Raw genomic sequence first — 24741 nt, forward strand, 5'->3', positions numbered from 1 at the left:
GGCGACAATGAAGTTGACCACTCGAATGACCAGCGACATCACCTCACCAAGTTGCTGGCCACACGTCTGAGCACAAAGCGCCTCCTGGTGCAGGATGCAATGAAAACTTAGGATTGCTCTCTTTTCATGCTCACGGAGAAGTGCTACAAACCCTTTGTTCTTCCCCAACATGCATGGTGCACCATCAGTGCACACAGAAATAAGTAAAAATAAAAAGTATTTTTTTTTCTTAAGCAAACTCCATGAACGACATGAATAAATCCTCTCCTCTTGTTGTCTCTTTCATTGGCAAAACAGCCAAGATTTCTTCACGCAGTGCGTCACCTGTAGCATACCTGGCAATTATACTGAACTGAGATAGATTGCTAACGTCTGTTGACTCATCTAACGCGAGAGAAAAGTATGTCCCAGCGTTTATGTCCTTAATTTGTGTTTCCTCAACTTGATTCGCCATCATGATGCTCCGATCGTGAACCGTACTTGCTGACAGTAGCATGTCTCTTATTTTTTTTATTATCTTGGCTTTATTTGGAAAGTCATCAAAAAGTTCATTGGCCACATCAAGCATAAATGTTTTGGCATATTCGCCATCTGTGAACGGCTTTCCACTCTTCACTATTGCCAAAGCACCCGCAAAGCTAGCGGAATTACCGTCACCTTGCGTGGTCCAGACACGCAGTTGCTGCTGGCTCGTCTGCACTTTCCGTTGCAGCTCTTCGCATGCCTTTTTCCTGCTGTCCCCCGGTGGATATTTCAATGCAAAAGAAGCATGACTCGTATCGAAGTGCCGCTTTATATTTGAGCGTTTCATTGATGCAATTTTGTCATTGCATATTCGACATACTGCGGATCCTCCACAAATGCAAATTCCTCTGTCCACGCAGCCTGGAATGTACGGTAACCATCAACTTTTTTTCTTTTCGCCATCTTTTCTGTTACAAGGGTTGAGCGGGTTGAAGGGTTGAAATTTTATCTCTGATAAAATTAATTTCCGTACATTGACAATGACCCGTGACGTACTTGCGATCGATTGGTTCCCGACCTGATCCTCGGGTCACCGTCGGATTGCAAGTGCCGCAACCCACCCCTGACTTTTAAAATGTATCTTTAAAACTAATTTTAAATTACTTAATATTATTAAGATGATCACTAGTATTTTAAAACCAGTTCTAAAATATATATATATTTTAATTTAATTTAATTTAATTTCATTTGTTTTGGCCCCCTCAACTCCAAACTGTCTGGGAGCCATATGACGTCTCCGGAAGAGCCATATATGGCTCGAGAGCCATAGGTTCCCGACTGCTGTTTTAAAGCATAGCTGGCGCAGCTTGCGGAGGATGTCGCGCCAAACAAATGTACAGTCATCCTGTACTCTGTAATTGCTTTTGTGATGTCGCCACCTGGCCACCATAAAAATCGAAGAAAATTAATGTCCTCTGGGCACACTCGGACTTGGTGGTACATCCCTTCTATGTCCGCCATCAATGCAAATGGCTCTAGCCGGAACCGAGTGAGTACTCCTAAACAATGTGTTAGTGAGATTCGGTCCTGGAATCAGCTCGTCATTAAGTGAAACACCTTGGAACTGGGCAGAGCAATCAAACACAACTCGAAGTTTGTGCTTCTTTGGGTGTCGCACACCATGATGAGGAAGATACCAAACCTTTCCCTCCTCCAGCACCAACTGCTCCTGTGGGACAAGTTCCGCATGACCTTTCTTGATGACTTCTTCCATAAAATTTGTATATTCGTGGGGAAAATGCGAATCTTTCCGCAACTTGTTTTTTAAGCTCCGGGCACGGTATTCCGCCAGCTCTTTGTTGTTAGGCATAAAAATATTGGTTTTCTTGAAGGGGAGCTTCATCTGGTAATGTCCATTCTTCATTTCAACCGAGGAGGACATTATGTCCATGAACCTTTTGTCCTCCATGGACATTTCTGCCTTTTCTTCATATGATTTTTCTGGAAAGTCGTGATTAAAGTTCTGTTTCACAAGATCTTCTAAATTCATTACTGAAATACAATGACTGTGTATCTCTGGAGGCTGATCATCTGTGCCATTGCAAGTATTCAGAAGTCCATTAACCACCCATCCGAATCTAGTTCGAACAGCATATGGACCGTTGTCTCTGCTGTTGATTACCTTCCATGGTTTGAGGAGCGTTTGTTCCAATAAGAAGGTCCACATTTGAATCAATACGGGTCAATTTCACCTCCTTTGTAATCCCATTCCTTCAGTGATTCCGATGTTGGAATTTGCTCCTTTGTTACAGGTATCTCATCTTGGGTGTATACTGCCGGCAGCTTTATGAAGTCATTGTCCGCAAGATTAGAAACTTCAAGGCCTGAGATTTTTTCCACAGTTATCGTCTTCTGGTGTCCAAGGGTTTTCACTAGAATTCTCGTTTTCCTTCCGCGGGCATTTAGTCGTCTTTGCAAAGCAGTTGTGCAAAACGTTGCTGTGCCACCTGGATCTAGAAAGGCGTACGTTTGCACACAAGTATTGCTGTTTGCCATTTTCACCTTAACAGGAACTATGGCGAGTGTCTGGGTGTCAGCGGCCCCGATATGAAGGTGCTTCTCTAAAGACACAAGAGCACTGGCTACTGTTGGCGTCTTGTCTGCACCTGCGACTGGTGTCTCTTGCTTGTCGTCTGTCTTTGTCCTTTCAATGTGTAGCATTGTAGGATGCTTCAATGTGCAGATTTTGCAGGTATGTCTTTTTCTGCAGTCCTTGCTAATGTGACCTTTGTTCATGCAGCCAAAACAGATTCCATTTGATTTGAAGAACTCGACTTTCTCTTCCCTCTTTTTGTTACTCAATTCTTTGCAGTCTTCAATAGCATGGTTCCTTTTACAGCACAGACATACTTTTCTGGATGCTAGGTCTGGGGCTTGACCTTGAGCCGATTCCTCGGTTGCCATGGCGGTGAAGCTGTTCTTGTACGCCGTTGAGACAGGTTTTATTTTAGGAGGGAAAGTCATTTTCCTTTCGTCCTTTCGTTGTGGTATGGCAGTGTCTTGGATTGTCCCGAATGTTGGGTCACATGCCATCTTTGCTTGTTTTTCAACAAAGTTTACCAGTTGCTTGAACTTGGCTCTGGCTTTGGTACGTTCCTGGTACTCGAAGGCTACACTTCTCCATCTATCCCTCAGCTTAAAGGGAAGCTTTGAAACTATGGTGCGTTGGTGAGTGGTGGTGTTTAAGTCATTGAGGGACTTTACATCTACCATAGCATTTGCGCAACTGCGCAGGAATAAACCATATTCCTTCAGTCCCAAGGAGTCCTCTGATTTAAGCACCTGCCAGTTCAAAACCTTCCTTAGGTAGGCTGATGCAATGAGAATATCACTTCCATAGTGTCTCTGTAACAGTCTTTTTGCTTTTCCATATCCTTGTGCTGGTGGCATATGAATGCAGCTTTGCACAAGTATTCTCGGTTGACCATCAGTATATTGGTCCAAAAAGAATAATAGATCACGAGCATTGTCCGTTTTGCTTTCAATGCAGTGCTCAAAAGTGCGTATAAAGGTATGGTAATGCAGGGGGTCTGGGGGTGGAAAGTCTCTGCTCTTTAATTAGCATTTCGGTTATTTCGTTTTGCTTTTGCATTATTTTTAATAGTTCTGAACTGGAATCAGTTGGTTTCTGGGTCGGCTTGGCATTGGTGGTTTTGCTGTGTGTGGGCGATGGTGTTTGAGGCCTGGTCCCGTTAAAACAATCAAATGGTTGTGGTTGCCAACCTGTTTTTCCACTCCGCTCACCATTACCATCATCATCATTGTCACATTCATCATCAGCATCGTCAGTTTCCGTAGCACTGCCGTCATCAATATCCCATTCACCATTACCATAACCATAACGGAGTTCTAATCCTTTCTTTGGCCTTGATTTGTTGCCCTTTACACTTAAACTCATGTCCTCATAGGTTTTGAGTTTTGCATCTGCAGCAGCAAGTTGCATTTCAAGAACCAACATTTCTCTTTTCACCTTTAATTTAGCTTCTTCTTGTTCAAGGGCCTGTGCTTTCTTTAGACCTTCGACCTGGACTAAAAGTGCAGCTCTCTCCACTTCAGCGTTGCATCTGGTTGAGGATGAGCGGCTGCTACATTTGCTCTTTTTGGTATCCCGCTCCAATTTGCTCATTATTCCCACTGACCCACAAGAATCCTGACTTTCCCTTTCACAGTTGGACTGCGTTCGTTGTCCTTTAGCTTTCTTCAGATGTTGTTGTTGATTAGAAGGAAATTCTGTACTTTGTTGCACCCACTGTTCAACTGTTGTTGCCTTTTGCAGCCATTGTTTTACTGTTATTCTAAATTTATAGATCTGAGCAGCTTTGGGCAGGTACCAATGTGTGTGATCCATATCCCTTTCTTCCTCTTTGAGCAATTCATAAATTGTTTTTTGAATGGTTGTAAATTCTTCAGTTATTTCGTTGAAATTGCTGTATGATTGGGTGATTATTTCGATGTCATCATATCCTACTTGCATAATTCATCTTTGATGTTAATTTACTATATTTAGCAGATCTATGTTTTATTAATCCCTCTATTTTATTCTTCAGAGCCTTCTCAGTTAGTTTGGGTTTTCTTTTCCCATTTTCGACTGGTTTGGGGGTCACTTTCTCAGGTTCTGATGTCTTAATTTTGTCACCCGCCATTTTATCAGCGTCGGAATGATTTGGGATCAAATTCTTCCATTTCATGGGCGAGACACTTAACGATGTCATTTTGGGTTCTGCCTTTATTAAGATCCTCAATCCCAATAGTTAGGTCGAGATTGCCATTATTATCATTGGTGCGAGACATCGTGTTAACTTCACAAATATGCGTACACGCAACCTACAGCGACAAGGCGGCGTTTGTTTTGACAGCGACTTGACTGGCTCGTTCGTTGTTCAAAAAAATAGCGTCTCTATCACGATATACAATCGCAAAGTCAACATGGGAGTTTGGAATATTTTCGTTCACTTGTGCTTCGTTTAACATTTGCAAGCGTTAAAAACAATACAAGTCATACCTCTATCTTTAAGCTGCATGCGTTTCAATAATGCGTCACGTCAATTCATTCCGCGTTGGCTGAACGATCACCATTAAACGATCCACTTTATTTATAAACAATCCATCATTCCAAACGACCACGCCACTATCCACACGACAGCGTTCCGTCTTCAAACTTTTACTTCTTTCGTCAATTACTTTCCGTTCTGACGTTTTTCAACCTTTTGTTACTGCCGTTTCAATGATACGCTGGCGAAAGAAAGTTTTAACGCGCACTCACTCACCATGGGTTGAAGTTGCGATGACGTTCGCTCGGCTTCACTGGTCTTGATGTTGATGTGTAGTTATGTATGTCACATCAAACAGTCAAGGGTTAGTCTTAATCGTAGTCATTTCAGTCCAGATGTCATGCCGTGAAGTCAAGTAAATCAAATAAATAAATCAATGGCTACGGTCTTCCAAACTTCAAATCAAAACCATACGCGCATATGCGGTAATCAATACAATATACTATCTTCTATCTTCCAGTTTGTACATAAATAATGCGTCTTGAGTAAGTGCGGTTGAAAAACGGTATCCGACCAGCGTTCCCCCACCTGTCCTGCATTCGTTATTTATGGATGAACGCAACCAGTGCTGACGTCATCAATTGCCCTAATGGTGGTGTTGCCATACTGCATTACTCAAAAGAAAACTGCTCCAACAAGCCGTCTATAGAGGCTGCGCGTGCCTTGTGGCCTGCATCGCCGGCGGCGTCAGACCACGAGGACGACAGCCATGACGGACCATCGCGCGCCGGACGTCACCCGCGCCGGACGTCACCCGCGCCGGACGTCACCCGCAAATTGTCTCGCCGGAGTCGAGCGATGAGGAGCACGGCGATGGTGGCGCACATGTGCCTTCGGACAACAGCGAAAGCAGCCGAGAATCCTCACCAGATCCCCCCGAACGAGGAGGTAAGCGCTCGCAAGTTACCATTGAACATGTGGTTTTACCCCTCATGCTTTTATTGTACATATCATGCATCTTGCAGGCAGAAAATGTCGCGTAAATGTGCAGTTAGACGCGAGCGTAACTCAGCCCCGACTAGGAAGTCAGCGAGCAAATGTGCAATTGCACGCGCCCGGACGAGGAAGTATGCGAGCAAATGTGCAATTACACGCGAGCGTAACTAAACCCCGATGAGGAAATAAACGCTCGCAAGTTAGCGTTGAACGTGTGGTTAGCCCTCATGCATTTATTGTACATATCATGCATCTTGCGGGCAGAATATGTCGCGTAAATGTGCAGTTATACGCGAGCGTAACTCAGCCCCGACGAGGAAACAACAATACTGAATGGTGTGGTAATCATGCATACTTTCTAAAATTCACAGATTGTGCATCCCGCGGCAAGAAAGTTCCTCCTCGTCTTGTTGGTGTAAAGAAAGGTGAATTATAATATGAAACTTCACACGCCAGCAATAAAATGCAGCAATAAATATATATTTCCAATTGTTTATATTTCTGTAATTTACAGGTTGTGCATCAGGAAGCAGTGGTTCCGGATGGCGTCACACTGGATGGCAACCAAGGAAAATCGACTTTACAGCAACCCCTGGGCCACTGAATGCCGCTGCCCATCTGGAGTCTGAGGAGCCAGCTGACTTCCTGCAACTTTTGAGGGTGCTGTGGGTCAGGGACAAAATACACGGGCCCCTTACAAATCAGATCCACCAATTCGTCTTGCCCAGCCTTTGGACAAACACAAGCTTGCCTATTTGCCACGGACCAGCAAAGCCAGACCACAAAGAAAGTGTCGGGTCTGTTTGCGCAAAGGCTAGCGGAGTGAGACAAGAATGTGGTATGAAGTATGTTGTGTGCCCTTGCATCAAGGCAACTGTTTTATTTTATATCACACAAAAAAAAGTATGTATGACACTAATGTATTTCATTTTTGTACATAGTTCAACAGTTCAGTTGTTTTGTTATGTGCAAATAAACTTATTTGGTATCAAAAACAAATTTTTTGCGCTTTTTTTTGTTATTTTATAGAAGGCACACATTTAGATGTTTGAGGTGTCATAAAAGCCATAAATAATAGTGTCAAAGTTCAAATTATGGTCGATATGCATCAGTTTACAAAAAGCTCATTTTCTCCGTTTTTTCCCCAGGGAATGGAGTTTTCATGAAATTTAGCTATTTTCAAATGCCGATTGCTCAAGAATGGAAGAAGATAGAAACAAACTTTTTTTTCTGTTGAAAGAAGAGAGTCTCATCTTTCTTTTGGCGTGCTCCATGTTTATATAGCATCCATCAATCCATCATCTGTACCGCTTCTCCTCACTAGGGTCGCGGGGGGTGCTGCAGCCTATCCCAGCTATCTTCGGGCAGTAGGCGGGGGACACCCTGAACTGGTTGCCAGCCAATTGCAGGGCACAAAGAGACGAACAACCATCCGCGCTCACACTCATACCTAGGGGCAATTTAGAGTGTTCAATCGGCCTGCCATGCATGTTTTTGGAATGTGGGAGGAAACCGGAGTGTTTATATAGCATTAGAATACAATATTCTGTGGGCCTTGCAAAATTAGTCAAAACCCAGGAAAACGCTGGGATTGAGCGGGTTGCTCCAGTGAAAATGGCTGGTATTTAATGAGTTAATGTATAGTAGTAGAAAATTTAATGCATACGTTTTTTCCGTAGGTGGGAATACTTACTGTATGTATTTTTTTTTCAACAAACATAAACTATGGATCAATCTTTATTACAATAAACAAAATCAACTGCATTAAACATTTTATATAAAGAGTACGGCTGGGCGATATGACCTCAAATAAATATTGCGATAAATTGAGCAATTTTACCTCAATAACGATAAATGCACGTTAAATTCCCCTCGTGGACCAAAATCAAAATAAATGCAGGAAATGCATATTAACTGCCTTTTTTTAATTGACCAATTGGTACACATTACTTTCAATGAAAAATAAAAGTACAAAAATCATTTGTATAAACATTCCAAATAGCATGCTTTGCATGACTTGAACAATGTCACAAAGAACAGGAGAGAAAGGGTACCTGTCGCAAAATCTTTTTCTGCAAATAGATTGCGCCAGGGCGGCACGGTGGCCCGACTGGGTAGCACGATGGCCTCACAGTGAGAAACAGCATTGGTCGTGGGTTCAATCCCGGTTCCGGCCATCCTGTGTGGAGTTTGCATGTTCTCCCCGTGCTTGCGTGGGTTTCCTGCGGGTACTCCGGATTCTTCCCACATTCCAAAAACATGCATGGCAGGTCGATTGAACACTCTAAATTAAATTAAATTAAATTAAATTAAGTATGAGTGCGGATGTTTGTTCGTCTCTGTGTACCCTGCTAATGGCTGGCAACCAGTTCAGGGTGTCCCCTGCCTACTACCCGAAGATAGCTGGGATAGGCTCCGGCACCCCTCGCGACCCTAGTGAGGAGAAGCGGTACAGAAAATGGATGGACGGATAGATTGCGCCAAGATGCTGTAATGTTATGTGCAAAGCCCGAGATTTGTGTGGTCTCTTGTAAACAATATAAATCAGAGGTATTCAATTAAAAGTCACAGAGGTCTACGACTAAAATTTCTTCCAATTAAAAGGTCCGAACCAAAGTCCAACTTCCCTTAATGTCTAGCCTATGTTCACATTTTTATATAGTTTCAATATTTAGTCATTTTCAACAGAGCGCACTTATATCCTAAATATTTAGCAATGTTCCCATTAAACACCTTTGCCAGTCAAACTAATATAAGGCGTTTATTTCCTTTTCAAGAAAATGTGGCTCCAGGAACCTAACGCTTGTGCAGTGGAATTAAAATAACTGCACATCGCGGTAAATGACCAAAAGATGGCTCTACTTTTGAGGTGGGATAACTTTGTTATTCCTGAATATTTTTTTACATCCAACCACTCAAAATGTTCAGGGGGATCAGACCTATCCACACATAAGTACTTTTTTTTATTTCTTGTCTTTTTTATTCCCTCTACGGACCATAACACCAGTATTATGCTAATGGAAAAACTAACTATGCTCTGTCTTGTACATATAAAACAAATTACAATGTAAATCTATCATACGTCATAATTAGATAATTGAATAAGTCAACAAGTCATGACAAAAGAGTTTTTGGGGACTGTCCCGTTTTTTGACAATGGCAGTTTTAGTAAAAATACCCCGAAACGCAGTAAATTACCATAAAATGGCTCTGTCTTTGAGGTGTTATATATATATATATATATATATATATATATATATATATATATATATATATATATATATATATATATATATATATATACGTGTATATATATATATATATATACGTGTGTATGTATAGCGGGGTATTACTGTATATGTATATGTATATATATATCATGTCTTTTCTGTTGCCGGTCCTTCCCTATGGAATGAGCTCCCATTAAATGTTAGGCAAGCCCTCTCTGTCCAATTTATATAACCCATTTGAAGACACATTTTTATTCTTCTTCTGGTTTCAATTGTGAATGTGTTTATGCATTTTAATTTGTGTTGAAAGCGCTTTGTTACAGCTCCACCTGCTGTGAAATGTGCTATATAAATAAAATTGTATTGTATTGTATTTCACTTGCCCCAGAGGAACTCAGTGGTCTTGATGCTTCGTGAGGTACAAGGTATATTTTGGTTTTAGACCATTTAGAGATTTATAGATAGACCCGCAGCAATATTTTAAAATAGACAATTTTACTTACAAGAAGCCAGTGTAGTCATTTGAGGACAGAGGTGATGTGGTCCGGTTTCCTCGTGTTTGTAAGGACTCTAGCGTCAGCATTTGGCTTCTCCATCTCCTTTCTTATGTTTGAAGGGGGTGACTCGATAAGATCTGCTGTACTATCATCTTGTCCAAACCAAGTTCCAGTTAAAACATATAATCAAGCTTTTGCTTAATAATAAAATCATTGATAGAAAAAATATTTCCCTGCCAAATGCCAAACATTTAAAACCGCTGAATTTAACGTGTTAAACACCTTGTCTTCCTCCTGTTTTGAAAGAAACTGTGACTGGCAAGGAACAAGGGTTACATTTGATTGAGTAGGAACCATTTTGAAAAAAAAAATATTTTTCTTTTACCAACATAGATCTCAATTGACAAAACCTCTTACACATCAAGCCCCAGCTCTTTCTTGGAAAAGTCAGAGTATTTGCCTTGAAACTTAGACCCAGTACACATCAGTTTTTAAAACTCCTTTGAAGACATTTTTATTCTTTAGCTTTTGACATGAGACTGTTGCTGTTCTGTAATTCTTGTGGTATCTATTGAATATGTGTGTTTTAGTTTGTGTTCTAATTGTCTGCTGATTTCCACCACATGGAAAGTGCTTTGTTACAGCTCCAGCTGTTGTGAAATGTGCTATATAAATTAAGTTGTTTTGTATTGTATTTTTGCAAATAGCTATCAGAGCTGAGAATATAGTTTACTGCATTATTCTTGTGACTCTATCCTTAATTCTTATGATTAATAGAAAAGATAACTAAAGGTCCTGTGTCCCTGAAGTAACTCCTTAACCCATATTGCATTAATATTGTGTTGTTTTGGTATCTTCAGGCTTTCAAAGAGATGTTATATGCTGCTCAGGACCAAGCCCCCTCCATTGAAGGTATTTTCTTTCTCACTCTCACTCACTTGTTCTCACTCGCACTTATGCAGGAAAAAATGCTTATTTGGTGCCAGTTAGGGGTGGGCGATATGGAAAATCACAATTTTTTACGAATAAAATACAGATCACGATTTTAAGCGCGATTCTTTTTGTTTTTTTTTTACATTTTTTTTTTTAGACTCATTTCCACATTTTTGTCCATTTTCAACATTTAATCTAAAGTGTATATAAAAACCTAAAATAAAAAAAAAATAAAGTTCACGAAGCTTTCATCACGGGTTTTAATTTAAATTAAATGTGGAATGAAGGTAAATATACACCATAAAAATACTTCTTTTTGCGTGGGTCTAATACTTTGAACAGTCTTCAACGCCCTCGTTTTCTTTCCACTGTTTTGAGAGGAATTATGTATTTGGAAAAGTAATGTCCCTGCCTCAGTTACTTCTTTCCACCAATTGCTTGTTTTTTTTCAAATGGCTTGCCCTGTCATACTGTGAGTTGTTGCCTTGGTGCTGGCGACTGCCATGTGTCTGATCTCCGCATGTTTTGACTGTCACTTTCGTGTGTTTTGGGTGCTATCTTCGCAAGCGATTACGTAAACAGGTGCGCCGTGTGTGTACATGTTGTTCATATTTATACTTGATTTATATAATTTTGTAGCACGATATTTTTAAATCTTCTTTTGAACACCAGAAGTGATTCACACCTCAAGTCATTATAAAGATAAAGATAAAGATGTCCTTTATTAGTCCCACAATGGTGAAATTTGAGGTGTTACAGCAGCAAAGATATAGATCACAACACATTATGATGATTATTCCATAGATCAGGCATCATCAAATGGTGGACTGCAGTCCGGATCCGAACCGACAGATGGTTCGGACCGGACCCATGACCAATCTATGATGATTTTTTTTCAGGGCACATTCGCAAACGTTGACGCTGCAATTCTAGTTAATACGGAAAAGGTGTCACTGATTTGAGCCAATCAAATCTTTTCTTTACGATCCACTGCCAATTGCGCAGCAGACCGGAAGAGAGTGCTGCTGACAGTTTGCCGTGCTAAAAAGTTAGAAAGGTCGATGCGTGTTGTTTGAAATGAATGGACGAAGAAATTTAGTCGCGTTCTGGCTGCAGCAAATTCAAAACCAGTGTGCATCATATGCTCCGAAACCGTCGCAACATTGCGAAGCGCCGCTACGAAACAAAGCACCGCCCTTTTGTGCAAAGTTATCCGCTGAAGTTTGAGGTGAGCGCACGCAAAAACATCGAACTTCGAGTGCAGTATAACTGATTTTTACATTTTCGTTTACAGCCCAGCGGCATGCAAACAAATGTTCACTAAAAGTAAACTAAAACATTCAGTGATGGGGAAGTTGTGAAGGAGTGCTTGAATGCAGTTGCACAAACATTATTTAAAGGAAATAACAAAGCCCAGATGTGTGAAATAATCTACCAAATCCCAATGGCCCTGACTCCTTTCCAACCCAGATTTAAATCACTGGCAGGGCAGTCACAAACTCATTTTTCTCATTAAGGGAAGTTAAACAAATATTCAATATTCATATTGCATACAAGCAAACAATGAAACAAAGAAATAAAATTAGCACGAAACATGTATCTCTCATGCCATTCATATCCCCAAAAGAAATAAAAATAACACAAAAAGATTACAGCAATGCCATTCAGCCTCAGCCAATCACATGGCCGTTTAGAGAGATGTGAGTGGTGTGCTTTGGGCAGTGTGTTTTTATTTATTTTTTTATTTTTTTGCAGTCTGTTGTCTAAACCTGTGATGTTTCTTGCTTTGCAATTACATGAATGATAGGACGGACTACGACATCGTGGACAGCTGCCCTTTTGTCCAGCTTTCTCTTGCACCATCACCGAAAAAACGTATTCACATAATGTATTTGTCACAGCAATGATGTATCAGACTTTGGCCAGCAGGGTGTGCTAACATGCACTCTGAAATACCTCAAGGGGATCAGGTCGAACAAGTTGCTCAGTCTATGTAATAGGCATGTCACATTACAATATACAATATATATATAGATATATATATATATATATATATATATATATATATATGTGTGTGTGTGTGTGTGTGGGGGTGTGCGTGTGTGTGTGCATGTGTATATATGTATATATGTGCATTCGTAAATGTACGTGTGCGCCTATTAGATATACCACCAAAACGTGAAACCCGGGCTCTGTTATCTATATTTAGGGGGCAGTACTGAGACATTTTCTTTTTTAAAATAAATTGCCCAATAAACTATTAAAATATTGATTTTGCCAGGACTGATGCATGTGCAAATTTTAGAGTTTTTCTGCATATTTAGTCCTTAAAAATCAGCACTGTTTTATTTGCATACTTTACATTAAAAAAAAAAAAAACAGATGAAGAAACTTACCGTATTTTCCGGGCCATAGGGCGCTCTTTAAAGTCCCTAATCTTGCCCAAAACAAACAAAGCGCCTTGTAAAGCGGCACGTCCAGTATATGGACTAAGCATCACTCGCGACCATCAACCCTTTTACTCATTGGGCTGTTTGGAGTGCATGTTAGCACACCCTGCTGGTCAAAGTCTGAGTCATCTATGCTTCTAATTGACCGTGACTTATACATTATGTGACTATGGTGTTTGGGTGATGGTGTAGGAGAAAGCTGGACAAAAGGGCAGCTGTCCACAATGTTGTAGTCTGTCTTATCATTTATGTTATTGCAAGCAAGAAACGTCCCAGGTTTAGACAACAGACAAAAAGCCCAAAGCACAACAGCACATCTCTCTAAACAGCCATGCACATCTCTCTAAACAGCCATGCACATCTCTCTAAACAGCCATATGATTGGCTGAGTCTGAGTGGCGCCCAAGAAGCCATTTCTGTAATTGGCTAAGGCTGAGTGGCTCCCAAGAAGCCATTGCTATAATCTTTTTGTGTTATTTTTATTTCTTTTGGGTATATTGATGGCATGTGAGATACATGTTTTGTGTTAATCTTATTTCTTTGTTTCATTGTTTGTTTGTATGGTGAGTTTTTTTTGGTTTTGATTTGAAACCGTGACTCTAAGGAGTGTGGTGACCAGTGAAGTCCCTCCCCTGACCTTGTCTAGTAGGCTAATGCCAAGACACCTTTTATTGGTTAGAGTCATTATTATTGACAGTGATTCCTATTAGTTTCATGACATCTGTCAATGAAATGGGGTGATGCCTCTGGCAGCGATTCTTTATGGGATTGAGTCCTGGTGAACTGGCATCAGCCGAGCTAGCGCGAGCAGCCGAGCTAGCGCGAGCAGCCGAGCTAGCGCGAACGTGCAAGCGCGAGCAGCCGAGCTAGCGCGAATGTGCGAGCAGCCGAGCTAGCGCGAACATGCTAGCGCGAGCAGCCGAGCTAGCGCGAACATGCTAGCGCGAGCAGCCGAGCTAGCGCGAACGTGCTAGCGCGAGCAGCCGAGCTAGCGCGGACGTGCTAGCGCAAGCAGCCGAGCTAGCGCCTTGTAATGCGGCGCGCCTAGTATCTGCATTAAAGACGGAAATAGCACCCTCAACTGGTGTTGCGCCCTTTGAGGCAGCGCGTCGTATGGCCGTTAAAATACGGTAGTCTAAATCCAAATTCAAAGGAACTGAATTTGGAAAAACATGTCAAAGAAAAATAAAAACTTCACAAAAATGAAATATTCGACATATAATGTATAAATTAATAACGCTACTGACTCGGACATGCCCCTTAAATCAGGGGTCTCAAGCTCCAGTCCTGGAGGGTCGCTTTCCTGCATGATTTCCATCTCTACCGGCTGCAACCCACCTGATTCAAATGGTTAGATCACCAGCACGCTCTGAAGAAGCCTGATAGTTTTCTGCTTATTTGTGTTGCAGCTGGTAGAGATGGAAAATGTAGATTACACACACACAACTCTATAATTGTGACCAATTTATACTAGTTGCGGTTCAGAAAAACATCTTATTTGTTGCCCATTGTCAATTTGATTGCTTTATTGTGGTTTTACCATGCTGATTTCCTTTCTTAAAACATGCACCAAACACATCTGTACTTTTTGGAGGAGCTGGAACAGGTTGATAGCATTTCACTTCATTTCTATGGAGAAAATGGTTTTGATATTAGAGTATGAGCTTGGTCACAGAATGGATTCATGAATTCAGTTTACCGTAATCCCATATTTGACTGCCAATATCTGGGGTGATCACAACAATGGTGGCTCAAACTCAAAGTATACTTTTGGACCTGACTTTTATTAATGCTAGGTGTGCCTTCTTTTCTTGAGTATTGACAAATGTTACATTTCTCTTTCTGTAGTGACAGATGAGGACACCGTTAAAAGGTATTACGCAAAGTTTGAAGAGAAGTTCTTCCAGACATGTGAAAAAGAGCTGGCAAAAATCAACACATTTTATTCAGGTAATTAATTTTCATGAAGATTGCGCAGGGGTGTGTTTGTGTGTGTGTGGGGGTGTGTGTGTGTGCGTGTGCGTGCATGCGTGTTTGTGTGTGTGTGGGGGTGTGCGTGCGTGTGTGTATGAAGGAGGAGTAACAACCACAACCAGAGGGTTATATAAGACTTGTATATATAATATATATAAACTAGTGGTGTCAGAAAATCGCGTTATTATTGTGATTAATCCAACCCCCTTTTAACGCCGTCAATTTTTTTAACGAGCAATTAAGACTCATCTTGGCCTAATAAACAATTTAGTCCTATGATGTAGCGCTGACGCTTGCAAGACCAGAAAAAAACATCACGCACGCGAAATTGATGACGCCTGCTTGGGCTTGCTGTGCGGAGTTTTCGCTACTTTATAGAACTAAAAGCATCATGGGAGTGGTAAAAATTACGCAAATTCAATTCTGTACGGCAAGTAATATTTTAAAAAAGTTACCTAATGGTGTAATTGATAAGAGCAAAGTCATTTGTGTGTATTGCCATCGTGTACTTAACTACCATCGCAGCACGTCCAGTTTAAAACACCATTTGATGGCTAAGCACACCGCTGATGCCAATTCTCCAGCCCCTTGTCAAACCCAGGCATCCATGGATAATTTGCGACAGAAACCGATGGATGGATCAACTAAAAAGAGACTCGCCGAAGCCATAGCTAAGTGGGTGGCGACTGCGCGTTAGCATCGTGGAGGACGAAGGTCTGGCTGAAATAATTCGCATTGCGTCCAACGACTACACTTACGAATTGTCCTCGAGATGCAACATTGCAACCCTCATTCAAGACTTGCATAAAGCGGAGAAGGCGGAAACAGCCGCGACTGCACCATTGCAACCCTTATTCAAGACTTGCAGGAAGCGGAGAAGGCGGAAGCAGTCGCGCTCACCGGTGATTACTGGACTTCTCTCAGTAACCACACATACCTCGGTGTGACAGCCCATTATTTTGATCCATTTCATTTGCCCATTGTTGGCATTGTATATGTCTTATATTACTCCAATTTGATCCCTTAGAAAGGCTCTTGAGATGCTGTATCGTGTGACTTTGTGTGATTCGAATCCAATGCTTTATTTTTTCAATAAAAAAAAAAAGGATTTGCATAAAAACAAAAAAATTAATTCTCATATATTAAAGATATTACAATTCAATAAAATATTTAATTATATACATAATATACCCAAAAAATGGGAGGGATTTTTTTTTAATTTTTACAATGAATAAAGGGGGCTGTGGCCGACTGGTTAGCATGATTAAATATTTTAATCGCTTGACAGCACGTATATAAACATATATAAAAAACTTAGATAAGTAAATACAGTGAACCCTCGGTTATCGCGGTTAATGGGGACCGAGACCACCCGCGAAAACTGAAAATCCGCGAAGTAGCGGCGCACCTTCAAAAATGCTTAAAAAAAAAAGTGCGAAGTAGCGGCACACCTTCAAAAATGCTTAAAAAAAAATAAAAAAATAAAAATATATATATATATATATATATATATATATTTATATATACGGGTAGAGAGAGAGAGTGAAATTCATGTTATAACAAAAAAAAAACAAATTATTATTAAAACTTATTATTTTTTTATTCCCCAGCCATTATTTTTGTATTTATTCAATTACTTCTTTTTGTATTTATTTAATTACTTCGACTTTTACCTGCTAGTACGCCGTCCGGTGTGCCCTGTGAAATGAAAGGTGGCATTCTTCATTTATTTATTTATTCATTTATTCATTCATAACTGACAGCCTCGCGCTCTGCTCATGCCCGGGTGGAAGGTGTTCCTCTTCGGCTTAACTACCACGCACGCCGGCCGGTCTCCTCCGGAGCTCTCGCACGGTCCCGAACGAAGCAAAATGTCGCCGCGCTCGTGCCCGGGCGGAAGTTGTTCCTCTTCGGCTTAACTGCCACGCACGCCGGCCGGCCTCCTCCGGAGCTCTTGCACGGTCCCGAACGAAGCGAAATGTCGCCGCGCTCGTGCCCGGGCGGAAGTTGTTCCTCTTCGGCTTAACTGCCACGCACGCCGGCCGGCCTCCTCCGGAGCTCTCGCACGGTACCGAGCGAAGCGAAATGTCGCCGCGCTCGTGCCCGGGCGGAAGTTGTTCCTCTTCGGCTTAACTGCCACGCACGCCGGCCGGAGCTCTGGTACGGTCCGAACCGCGCGAAACGTTGCCCCAAATCGTGCCCGAGGGAACGTGCTCTTCTTCGTCTACTCTCCTCTTCGCCCACGCTCTTCTTCGGCGCACGCCGGCCGTCTAACCGCTCCAGCGCCCCGTCGTGCCACTCGGCGAAACTACAATGCCCCCGAATATTTTTCAGACCCGCGAAGCACTGAACCTGCGAAAGATGAACCGCGAAGTAGCGAGGGTTCACTGTACATACATATATATGGACATAGAATACTTCTAATGCAGGTCTAACAAGTTTTCCTTATAACTGTTCCATAGGGCATTTTATTCTATAAAATGATATACTGCTGTTTTTTTTCCTTTGTCTTCCAGAAAAGCTGGCTGAGGCCCAGCGGAGATTTGCCACACTGCAAAATGAATTGCAGTCTTCCTTGGATGCCCAGCGGGAGATTGCAACGAATGGGCGGGGTCTGCGAAGGAGAAAAACAGTGTTTACCCTATCACAGCAAGAGAGATGCAAACACAGGAATCTAAAAGACCTTCAGTTGGCCTTCTCTGAGTTCTACCTCAGTCTGATCCTGTTGCAGAACTATCAGGTGTAAAAACAAAACAACACAACAAAATAATTTGTTTCAGACTCGGTCATCTTTATTCTGATGTTACATGGCTACATCATAAAAATATTTTTTATGAACTAGGATAAAACAAATAGTATCAAAATATCAGGGCCACAAAATACTTAGTGTAGACTTCTTGAAGTTGAGCAGTCTGAGTCAAGTCTTTTCTGAGACACTTTTCAACTTTGACTGTCTCATTTTATTCTTGTTTATCCTCACCATGTTCCAGTCAAACCATGATGAAGGCAGCTCAGGGTGTAATGAAACCTTGAGCAATTCAGGTACATCTATTAAAATAAATACATAAGTTCAAAAATACTTCAGGCATTTTTTTCTGCTTTTTTTTTTCCTTTTGCAATTTTTGCAATAAACTGGATATTTTAAACCGACTAATAATTACTGAACTCTCTGGATCGAGGTTTGGTTGCTTAAATAGGGGTCGAATAACAGCTGTCCTAAAAGCTGATGGTATTGTGACCGTGGTCAAGATCAAGATGACTTACAGTGCGCTGGTGTTCTCAGCGACCCTCTTAAGCTATCGGATTTTCTTTCTATCTCTGGCAATTTGTGCGTTGCTCACGGACCCGCGGCTGGTGTATGATTGCCAGGCTCTGCTGGAGCTATGGTGCGAATATTCTGCTGCGTTTCAGCATAGTTGGGCTAAGACGTTGCCCGACGACATCCTCATCTTCCGCGTTTATGCGCTCCATCCACGGCGGAAGTGGCGCCACGGCAAACGTGGTGGCCGGGTGCCGAAGCTAATAAGGGAGCTAAAGCACGATTCATACCCCCTCGAGAGCTCTGCTTGGTACCAATCATCGGCTGTCCAGAGGAGCTTCGGCTGCGCTGCCATCCGCGTGTCCTCTGACGCGGCGTCGATCAACAACTTCTGTGAGAGCTTCCCAGTGCTCGCCGATCAGAGGAGCTCCGCGCACCTGCAACTCCCTCAAGGATAGTATTGTTAAACGCCCATACATACAACTAAACATGTATTCTCAGGGAGCTATTTCTTCACATTGAGTTGGATTTCCTCTGCCTGATGGAAACCAGTTTGAATGTAAACGATGTATATTGGCCTCATCGATCACCAGCCTCGAGATCACGCTCTTTGGAGTAGGCTGGGCTGCTCCTGTGCTCTGCGCTGTCATCTATAGACCTCCGAAATACAACAAGGAATTTCTGAATGACTTTTCAAATCATCTTGCAGAAATCATGCTAAAATATGATCCTATTCTGCGGATGGGGGATTTTAATATGCATGTATTTCTCCTGAAAATGGACTGGCAAAGGACTTTTCGAGGCTCATAGACTCAATTTGGTTTAATGCGTGCCTGGCCCCACTCATAAACAGGGACATATGTTAGACCAGGGGTGCTCATTACGTCGATCGCGATCGACCAGTCGATCGCAAAGGTAGTATGGGTAGATCGCATGACATTAAAAAATAGACGTCAGCCTATCATAATCCGTCATGTGATTAATACAGGGCACCCAGTCAGATGACACCTGATTTGTTTTTTTTGTGACACATAGGTCACCACGCATGCGCAAACAACGGTGCTAAGTGCAGCACAACTAACAAAGCTAGCGAGTTGGTTACCTCCAATTTTAAGCCCTCGTTTTATTCTCTTGAACTAAAGGGGGGTATAAACATGAGTGGGGATGCTGGACCAAGTAAGAAGACAAAAATGTATCACTTAATACGGAATGGGAGGAGTTGTTTTTCACGATGACATTTTCGAAGTGCGTTTGCCTCATATATATATATATATATATATATATCAGAAATAACTTTGTCCAACACTTTAAAATTTGAGATTGACAAACCAAAAGTTAGGACAAGGTCTAATGCAGGGGTGCTCACACTTTTTTAGCATGCGAGCTATATATATATATTATATGAAACTGGCATGCTGAAAGTGTGAGCACCCCTGCGTTAGACCTTGTCCTTACTTTTGGTTTGTCAATCTCAAATTTGAAAGTGTTGGACAAAGTTATTTCTGATCACATGACAATGCTCTTTGATGGAGTGTTTTCCTCTGCTGCTGTTCAACCTCCTTCCAGTGAATGTAACTGCCAGATTTTTAACTCCTCTCACTGCTAGTCGGTTCTCTGAAGCCTTTGATCAGCTCTGTGTTCCCACATCAAACACAGAATAACTCACCTCTTGGGTCCACTCTTCATGTAGTAACATTATGGATTCTGTGGCTCCACCAAAAATTATGGGGCCAAAATTAAGACTGGAGCCATGGTTTAATGAAATAACCCGTGCAGCTAAACAAGAATGCCGCACAGCCGAATGCAGGTGAAAAAAAGACAGGCTACAGGTCTCGTATCAAATCCTAAAAGACTGCTGGCACAGTTATCAAAACAAGGTGCAAAAGTCAAAGAGGGAATACTTCTCCAATCTTATTCAGGCAAATTGTCATAATCTGATTCTGCACTTAAACCCCGACAGCAAATTGCACAGACTCGTCCCCTGAAATGTGTAAAATATTTTTGCAGTTTTCTTATGCACAAGGTTGCGACAGCTCTGACTTTGGTTTTGAATGCTACATTTGACCCCTTCGTACACGTTCCTTGTTCCTCAGTGTTAGATTCCTTCGACGCGATCTCCTTGTCATCTTTGGAGGATGTGGTTTGCCTTATTAAGCCATCTGGCTCACCACATGACGCCGTCCCTCTTCATTTCTTTCAAAAAGTTCTCCCAAGTATTGGCAAATCGGTTTTGGCCATTATCAACCGCAGTCTCTCTTTTGGTTTAGTCCCCCAACAATTCTCGCACATACCTACCCTTACCTTGTGGAACAGCAACATAATGTGTTTTGATTTATCCAATTTCTTATTTATTTTCTATTTAATTATTTAATCTTAAAATGATCTATTTTATATATTTTATTAAATTATTGTTGTACTGCACTGGAGCGGGGAGAGCTCTCTATCTAATGTCGTTGCACACTGAGTACAATGACAATAAAGGGCATTCTGATTCTGATTCTAAACATGCTGTGGTGGAACCCCTGCTTAAGAAACCTGGCCTTGATCCAGGTGTGCTGTCAAATTTTACACCCATTTCCAAATTGCCTTTTATTTCTAAAATATTGGAAAACGTGGTGCACATGCGGTTGCGATCCTTTTTGGATGAACACAACGTCATGGAGGTTTTCCAGTCAGGTTTAAAAAAAATGCATAGCACAGAGTCAGCCCTGTTATTACTGTGAAATGATATTCTTCTGGCAAACGACGCTGGAGACTATGTATGCCTTGTCTTGTTAGATCTAACTGCAGCGTTTGACATGGTGGACCACAATATTCTTCTGGCTCGATGACAGCACCAGGTGGGCATTAATGGAAGCAGTCTAGAATGTTTTAGATCCTATTTGACTGGCAGGACCTTCTGTGTTTGCCTAGGTTACACTGAGTCCTGCTCTGCCCCTTTATTGTACGGTGTCCCATAAGATTCAGTATTAGGGCCCTTGCTGTTTTTGTTTCCTTGCTGCCCCTTGGTTCCATCCTACGAAAACATGGAATTTCCTTCCATTGCTATGCAGATGACAGTCAGATTTATGTCCAGCTGAGCAAAAAAGACACTTTCTCCTTGAGACCATTTTGTCATGCCTAGAGAAAATCAAAATCTGGATGTCAGTTAACTTCCTGAATTTCAATGAAAACAAGATCGAGGTTATGGTGTTCGGTCCCAGTGGCCCTTCTACTCTCAATACTGTTGACTTCGGCCCCCTGACATCTTATCTAAAGCCAACAGTCTAAAACTTGGGTTTTAAACTGGACAGTGGTTATAAATGAGATCAGGAGATCAGGGCTGTTGTTTGATCCAGCTTCTTTCATCTTGGGCAGCTGGCTAAAGTGATGCGCTTTCTTTTCCAACAGCACTTATAAACAGTAATCCATGTCTTCGTTACATCTAGGCTAGATTACTGCAACGCACTTTAGTTTGGAGTCAGCCAGTCCTCGTTCAAGCGCCTCCAACTGGTCCAAAATGCTGCCGCTCGCCTTTTAAATGACCCTTGGAAGACAGATCACATCACCTCAATCTTAGCCTCTCTTCACTGGCTCCCAGTGCACGTTAGAGTTCGCATCAAGATGTTTCTGTTTTTCTTCACAGCTTTAAATCACCTGCGTACCTCTCTGAGCTCCTCCACCCCTACGCACCTGCCTCAGGTCTGTGGACCAAATGCTGCTGGAGGTGCCGAGGACTAATCGGAGCCTCAGGGGGGGATCGTGCCTTTTTTGTTGCGGGTCTTTCCCGATGGAATGAGCTTCCATTAAATTTTAGGCAAGCCCCCTCTCTGTCCATTTTTAAAACCTGTTTGAAGACACATTTTTATTCTTTAGCTTTCGACTCATCGTGAGACTGTCACTGTTCTGCTGTTCTTCTGGTATCTATTGTAAATGTGTTTGTGTGTTTTATTCTGTGTTCTTATTACCTGCTAATTTATATTACACCATATGAAAAGCGCTTTGTTACCGCTCCATCTGTTTTGGAATGCGCTATCAAAAGAAAATTGTATTGTAATTGTGGTGAGCGATAAATTAATTAGTTTTAAGACAAAGTCCAAATGTCGTAAACAGACCTTTAATAGGTTTGCCAGGAAGCGGATCGAGCCCACAAGTTGTAGATGTGTTTCTATGTTTTAATATATGTTGTGATTTCCCGCTAATTTATATTACACCATATGGAAAGGGCTTTGTTACAGCTCCAGCTGTTGTGAAATGCGCTATATAAATAGTGCATATTATTGTATATTGTAGTGTATATTACATTGTCCGCTTTGTCGCACTACCCAGTTTTGTTACCTTTTCAAGAGATACTTTTTTAAAATGAAATAACATTTGTCAGCGCTAATGCCCCTATAAACATCAGTAATTGCGCAATACAAGGGGGTTTGAGGAACAGTGTCCTTAACCTCATCCCGAATGCGCTCAATCTGCTGCGTGAGGAATTGCATGAAGTCATGATCGGAATAGAAAGAGCTATCAGAGATCAGATCCTGTTGTGTTAGCTTTACCACTATCAAATAAATATTTAGGTTTGTTTTTATTCAGGACCATTAATCTAGAGAGAGAATTTTTTTTGGGCTAAATCGAGTGCTTCTTTGTATATTAGTAAACTATCGCACCATGCCCGACGGAAGACCTCAAATTTAGTCGCACGCCATTTGCGCTCAAGCGTCCTACATGATAGTTTAACCCAATGCTTCTCAATTATTTTCCATTACGCCCCCCTATTCAATTCAATTCGTGCCCCCTCGCCACCATTTATTTTTTACATTTTGTACGAATGTACATGTTCTTTGTATATTGATGTTAGATTATGTCAATAAAATGTCCCTTAGCAAAGCTAAATTGATAAGAAATATAATTTTGAGAACTATTATTGAGAGGATCTCGAATATCGGTACTCTGTGGTGCAAATATTAATGAGATGATTAATATTTAGTATATGTTTGACATTGAACGTCTTCGTCGTGGTGACGTCATCCGTTTCCGTGTTCCGGTCTGAGAGCGTCTGCTTCATTGCTTACGTAGCCACCGTCCAGATGAACACCCAGGTACTTGTAAGTTGAGACCCTGTCAACATCTGTTCCCTGGATATTCACTGGTGCAGTGGGTCCATCGACGAGCTCACCAGGGGGCGCAGATGGGCGAGGACCAGTCTCTCCAGGGTCTTCATCAGATGAGACGTCAGCGCCACTGGTCAGAAGTTAATAAGCTCCTTCGGATGGGGTTTCTTTGGAACCGGAAACCAGGCAGGACGTTTTCCATAGCTGGGGGACTCTGCCCAGCTTCAGGCTCAGCTTGAACATGTGCTGGACGATTCCACACAGCTGGTCTGTGCAGGATTTGAGGAGCTGGGACCTAATCCTATCTGGACCCGCTGCCTTCCTCGCCTTCATCTTCCTCAGCTGGTTCTTCACCTGAGATTTTGTGAGGAACAAGGCTGAGCAGGAGGAAGTGGTGGTTGTCTGTTGTGGCTGGGAACTGAAGCCTGTGGAGAGAGAGAGGGGAGAGAAGAGAGGGGGAGAGAGGGTCTCGTTCGCAGAGGCAGGAGGGGTTGGTGGGGGCTGCAGCAGGGGAGACTGAGCGGGTGCAGGCATCTGATCAAACCTATTGAAAAATAGGTTCAACTCATTTGCCCACTGAAGCCCCCCCCCACCCCCTTCTGGGTCTTACCTGGTTGTCCGTGGCCTGAGAAGGCCCCTCCAGACATCCCTGGCATTATTACGCTGTAGCTCTTCCGCTATCCGCATCCTGTAGGACTTTTTCCCCTCTCTGATCCTCCTTCTCAGCTGACGTTGCGCTCTCTTCAGCTCTGACTTGTCGCCTGACACAAAAGCCCTCTTTTTCTCCTTCAGGAGAGCTTTATTGTCCGGTGTGATCCAGGGTTTGTTGTTGGAGAAACATCTTACTGTCCTGGTGGGTATGGTGTTCTCCATGCAGAAATGAATATAGTCTGTAATTGTGTCCGTTAGACCATTAATGTCCTCCCCGTGGGCTTCGCTGAATACTTCCCTCACAGTTGTGTTGAAACAGTCCTTGTCACAGCTGGCTGCCTGCGGACCAGACGTTAGTACACAGGCAGGTGAGCCACCAAATTGTGATCAGCTTTGCCCAGCGGGGGGGGGGGACAGTGATGTGTACGCCTCCTTGGTGTTGGCATAGAAAAGGTCCTATATTGTCTCTGGTGTGGCAGGTGACATATTGTGTGAATGAAGGCAGAGAGGCGGAAGGAGAAGCATGAGTGAAGTCACCAGAGAGGGCATTTGGGTGCTGTGTTTGTAGCCTGCTCACAGCTGCAGTCAGCACGTCAAGGCTGTCTCATTGTTAGCAGAGGGGGATACGTACACCGCCACCGCGCTCACATGA

At 42.3% G+C, this 24741-nt stretch overlaps 1 protein-coding gene across 6 annotated transcripts in view; it reads left to right on the forward strand.

Moving 5' to 3' along the window:
* Nucleotides 1-24741, forward strand: part of LOC148325142 (solute carrier family 53 member 1-like) — a 280462-nt gene that overhangs the window by 10365 nt on the left and 245356 nt on the right. For 4 of the 6 annotated variants that reach the window (XM_088311143.1, XM_088311144.1, XM_088311146.1 and 1 more), the window contains 3 exons: nucleotides 10599-10650; nucleotides 14970-15071; nucleotides 17612-17835. In XM_088311143.1, the coding sequence (XP_088167269.1) occupies nucleotides 10599-10650; nucleotides 14970-15071; nucleotides 17612-17835 (378 nt within the window). The remainder of the gene's footprint in view (nucleotides 1-10598; nucleotides 10651-14969; nucleotides 15072-17611; nucleotides 17836-24741) is intronic. The other 2 variants (XM_088311148.1, XM_088311147.1) reach the window with 1 other exon arrangement.

This window comes from Idiotropiscis lumnitzeri, chromosome 12 (assembly GCF_059441095.1).
Source record: "Idiotropiscis lumnitzeri isolate Australia: NSW breed Sydney's pygmy pipehorse chromosome 12, RoL_Ilum_1.0, whole genome shotgun sequence".
Classification (NCBI taxonomy): domain Eukaryota; kingdom Metazoa; phylum Chordata; class Actinopteri; order Syngnathiformes; family Syngnathidae; genus Idiotropiscis; species Idiotropiscis lumnitzeri.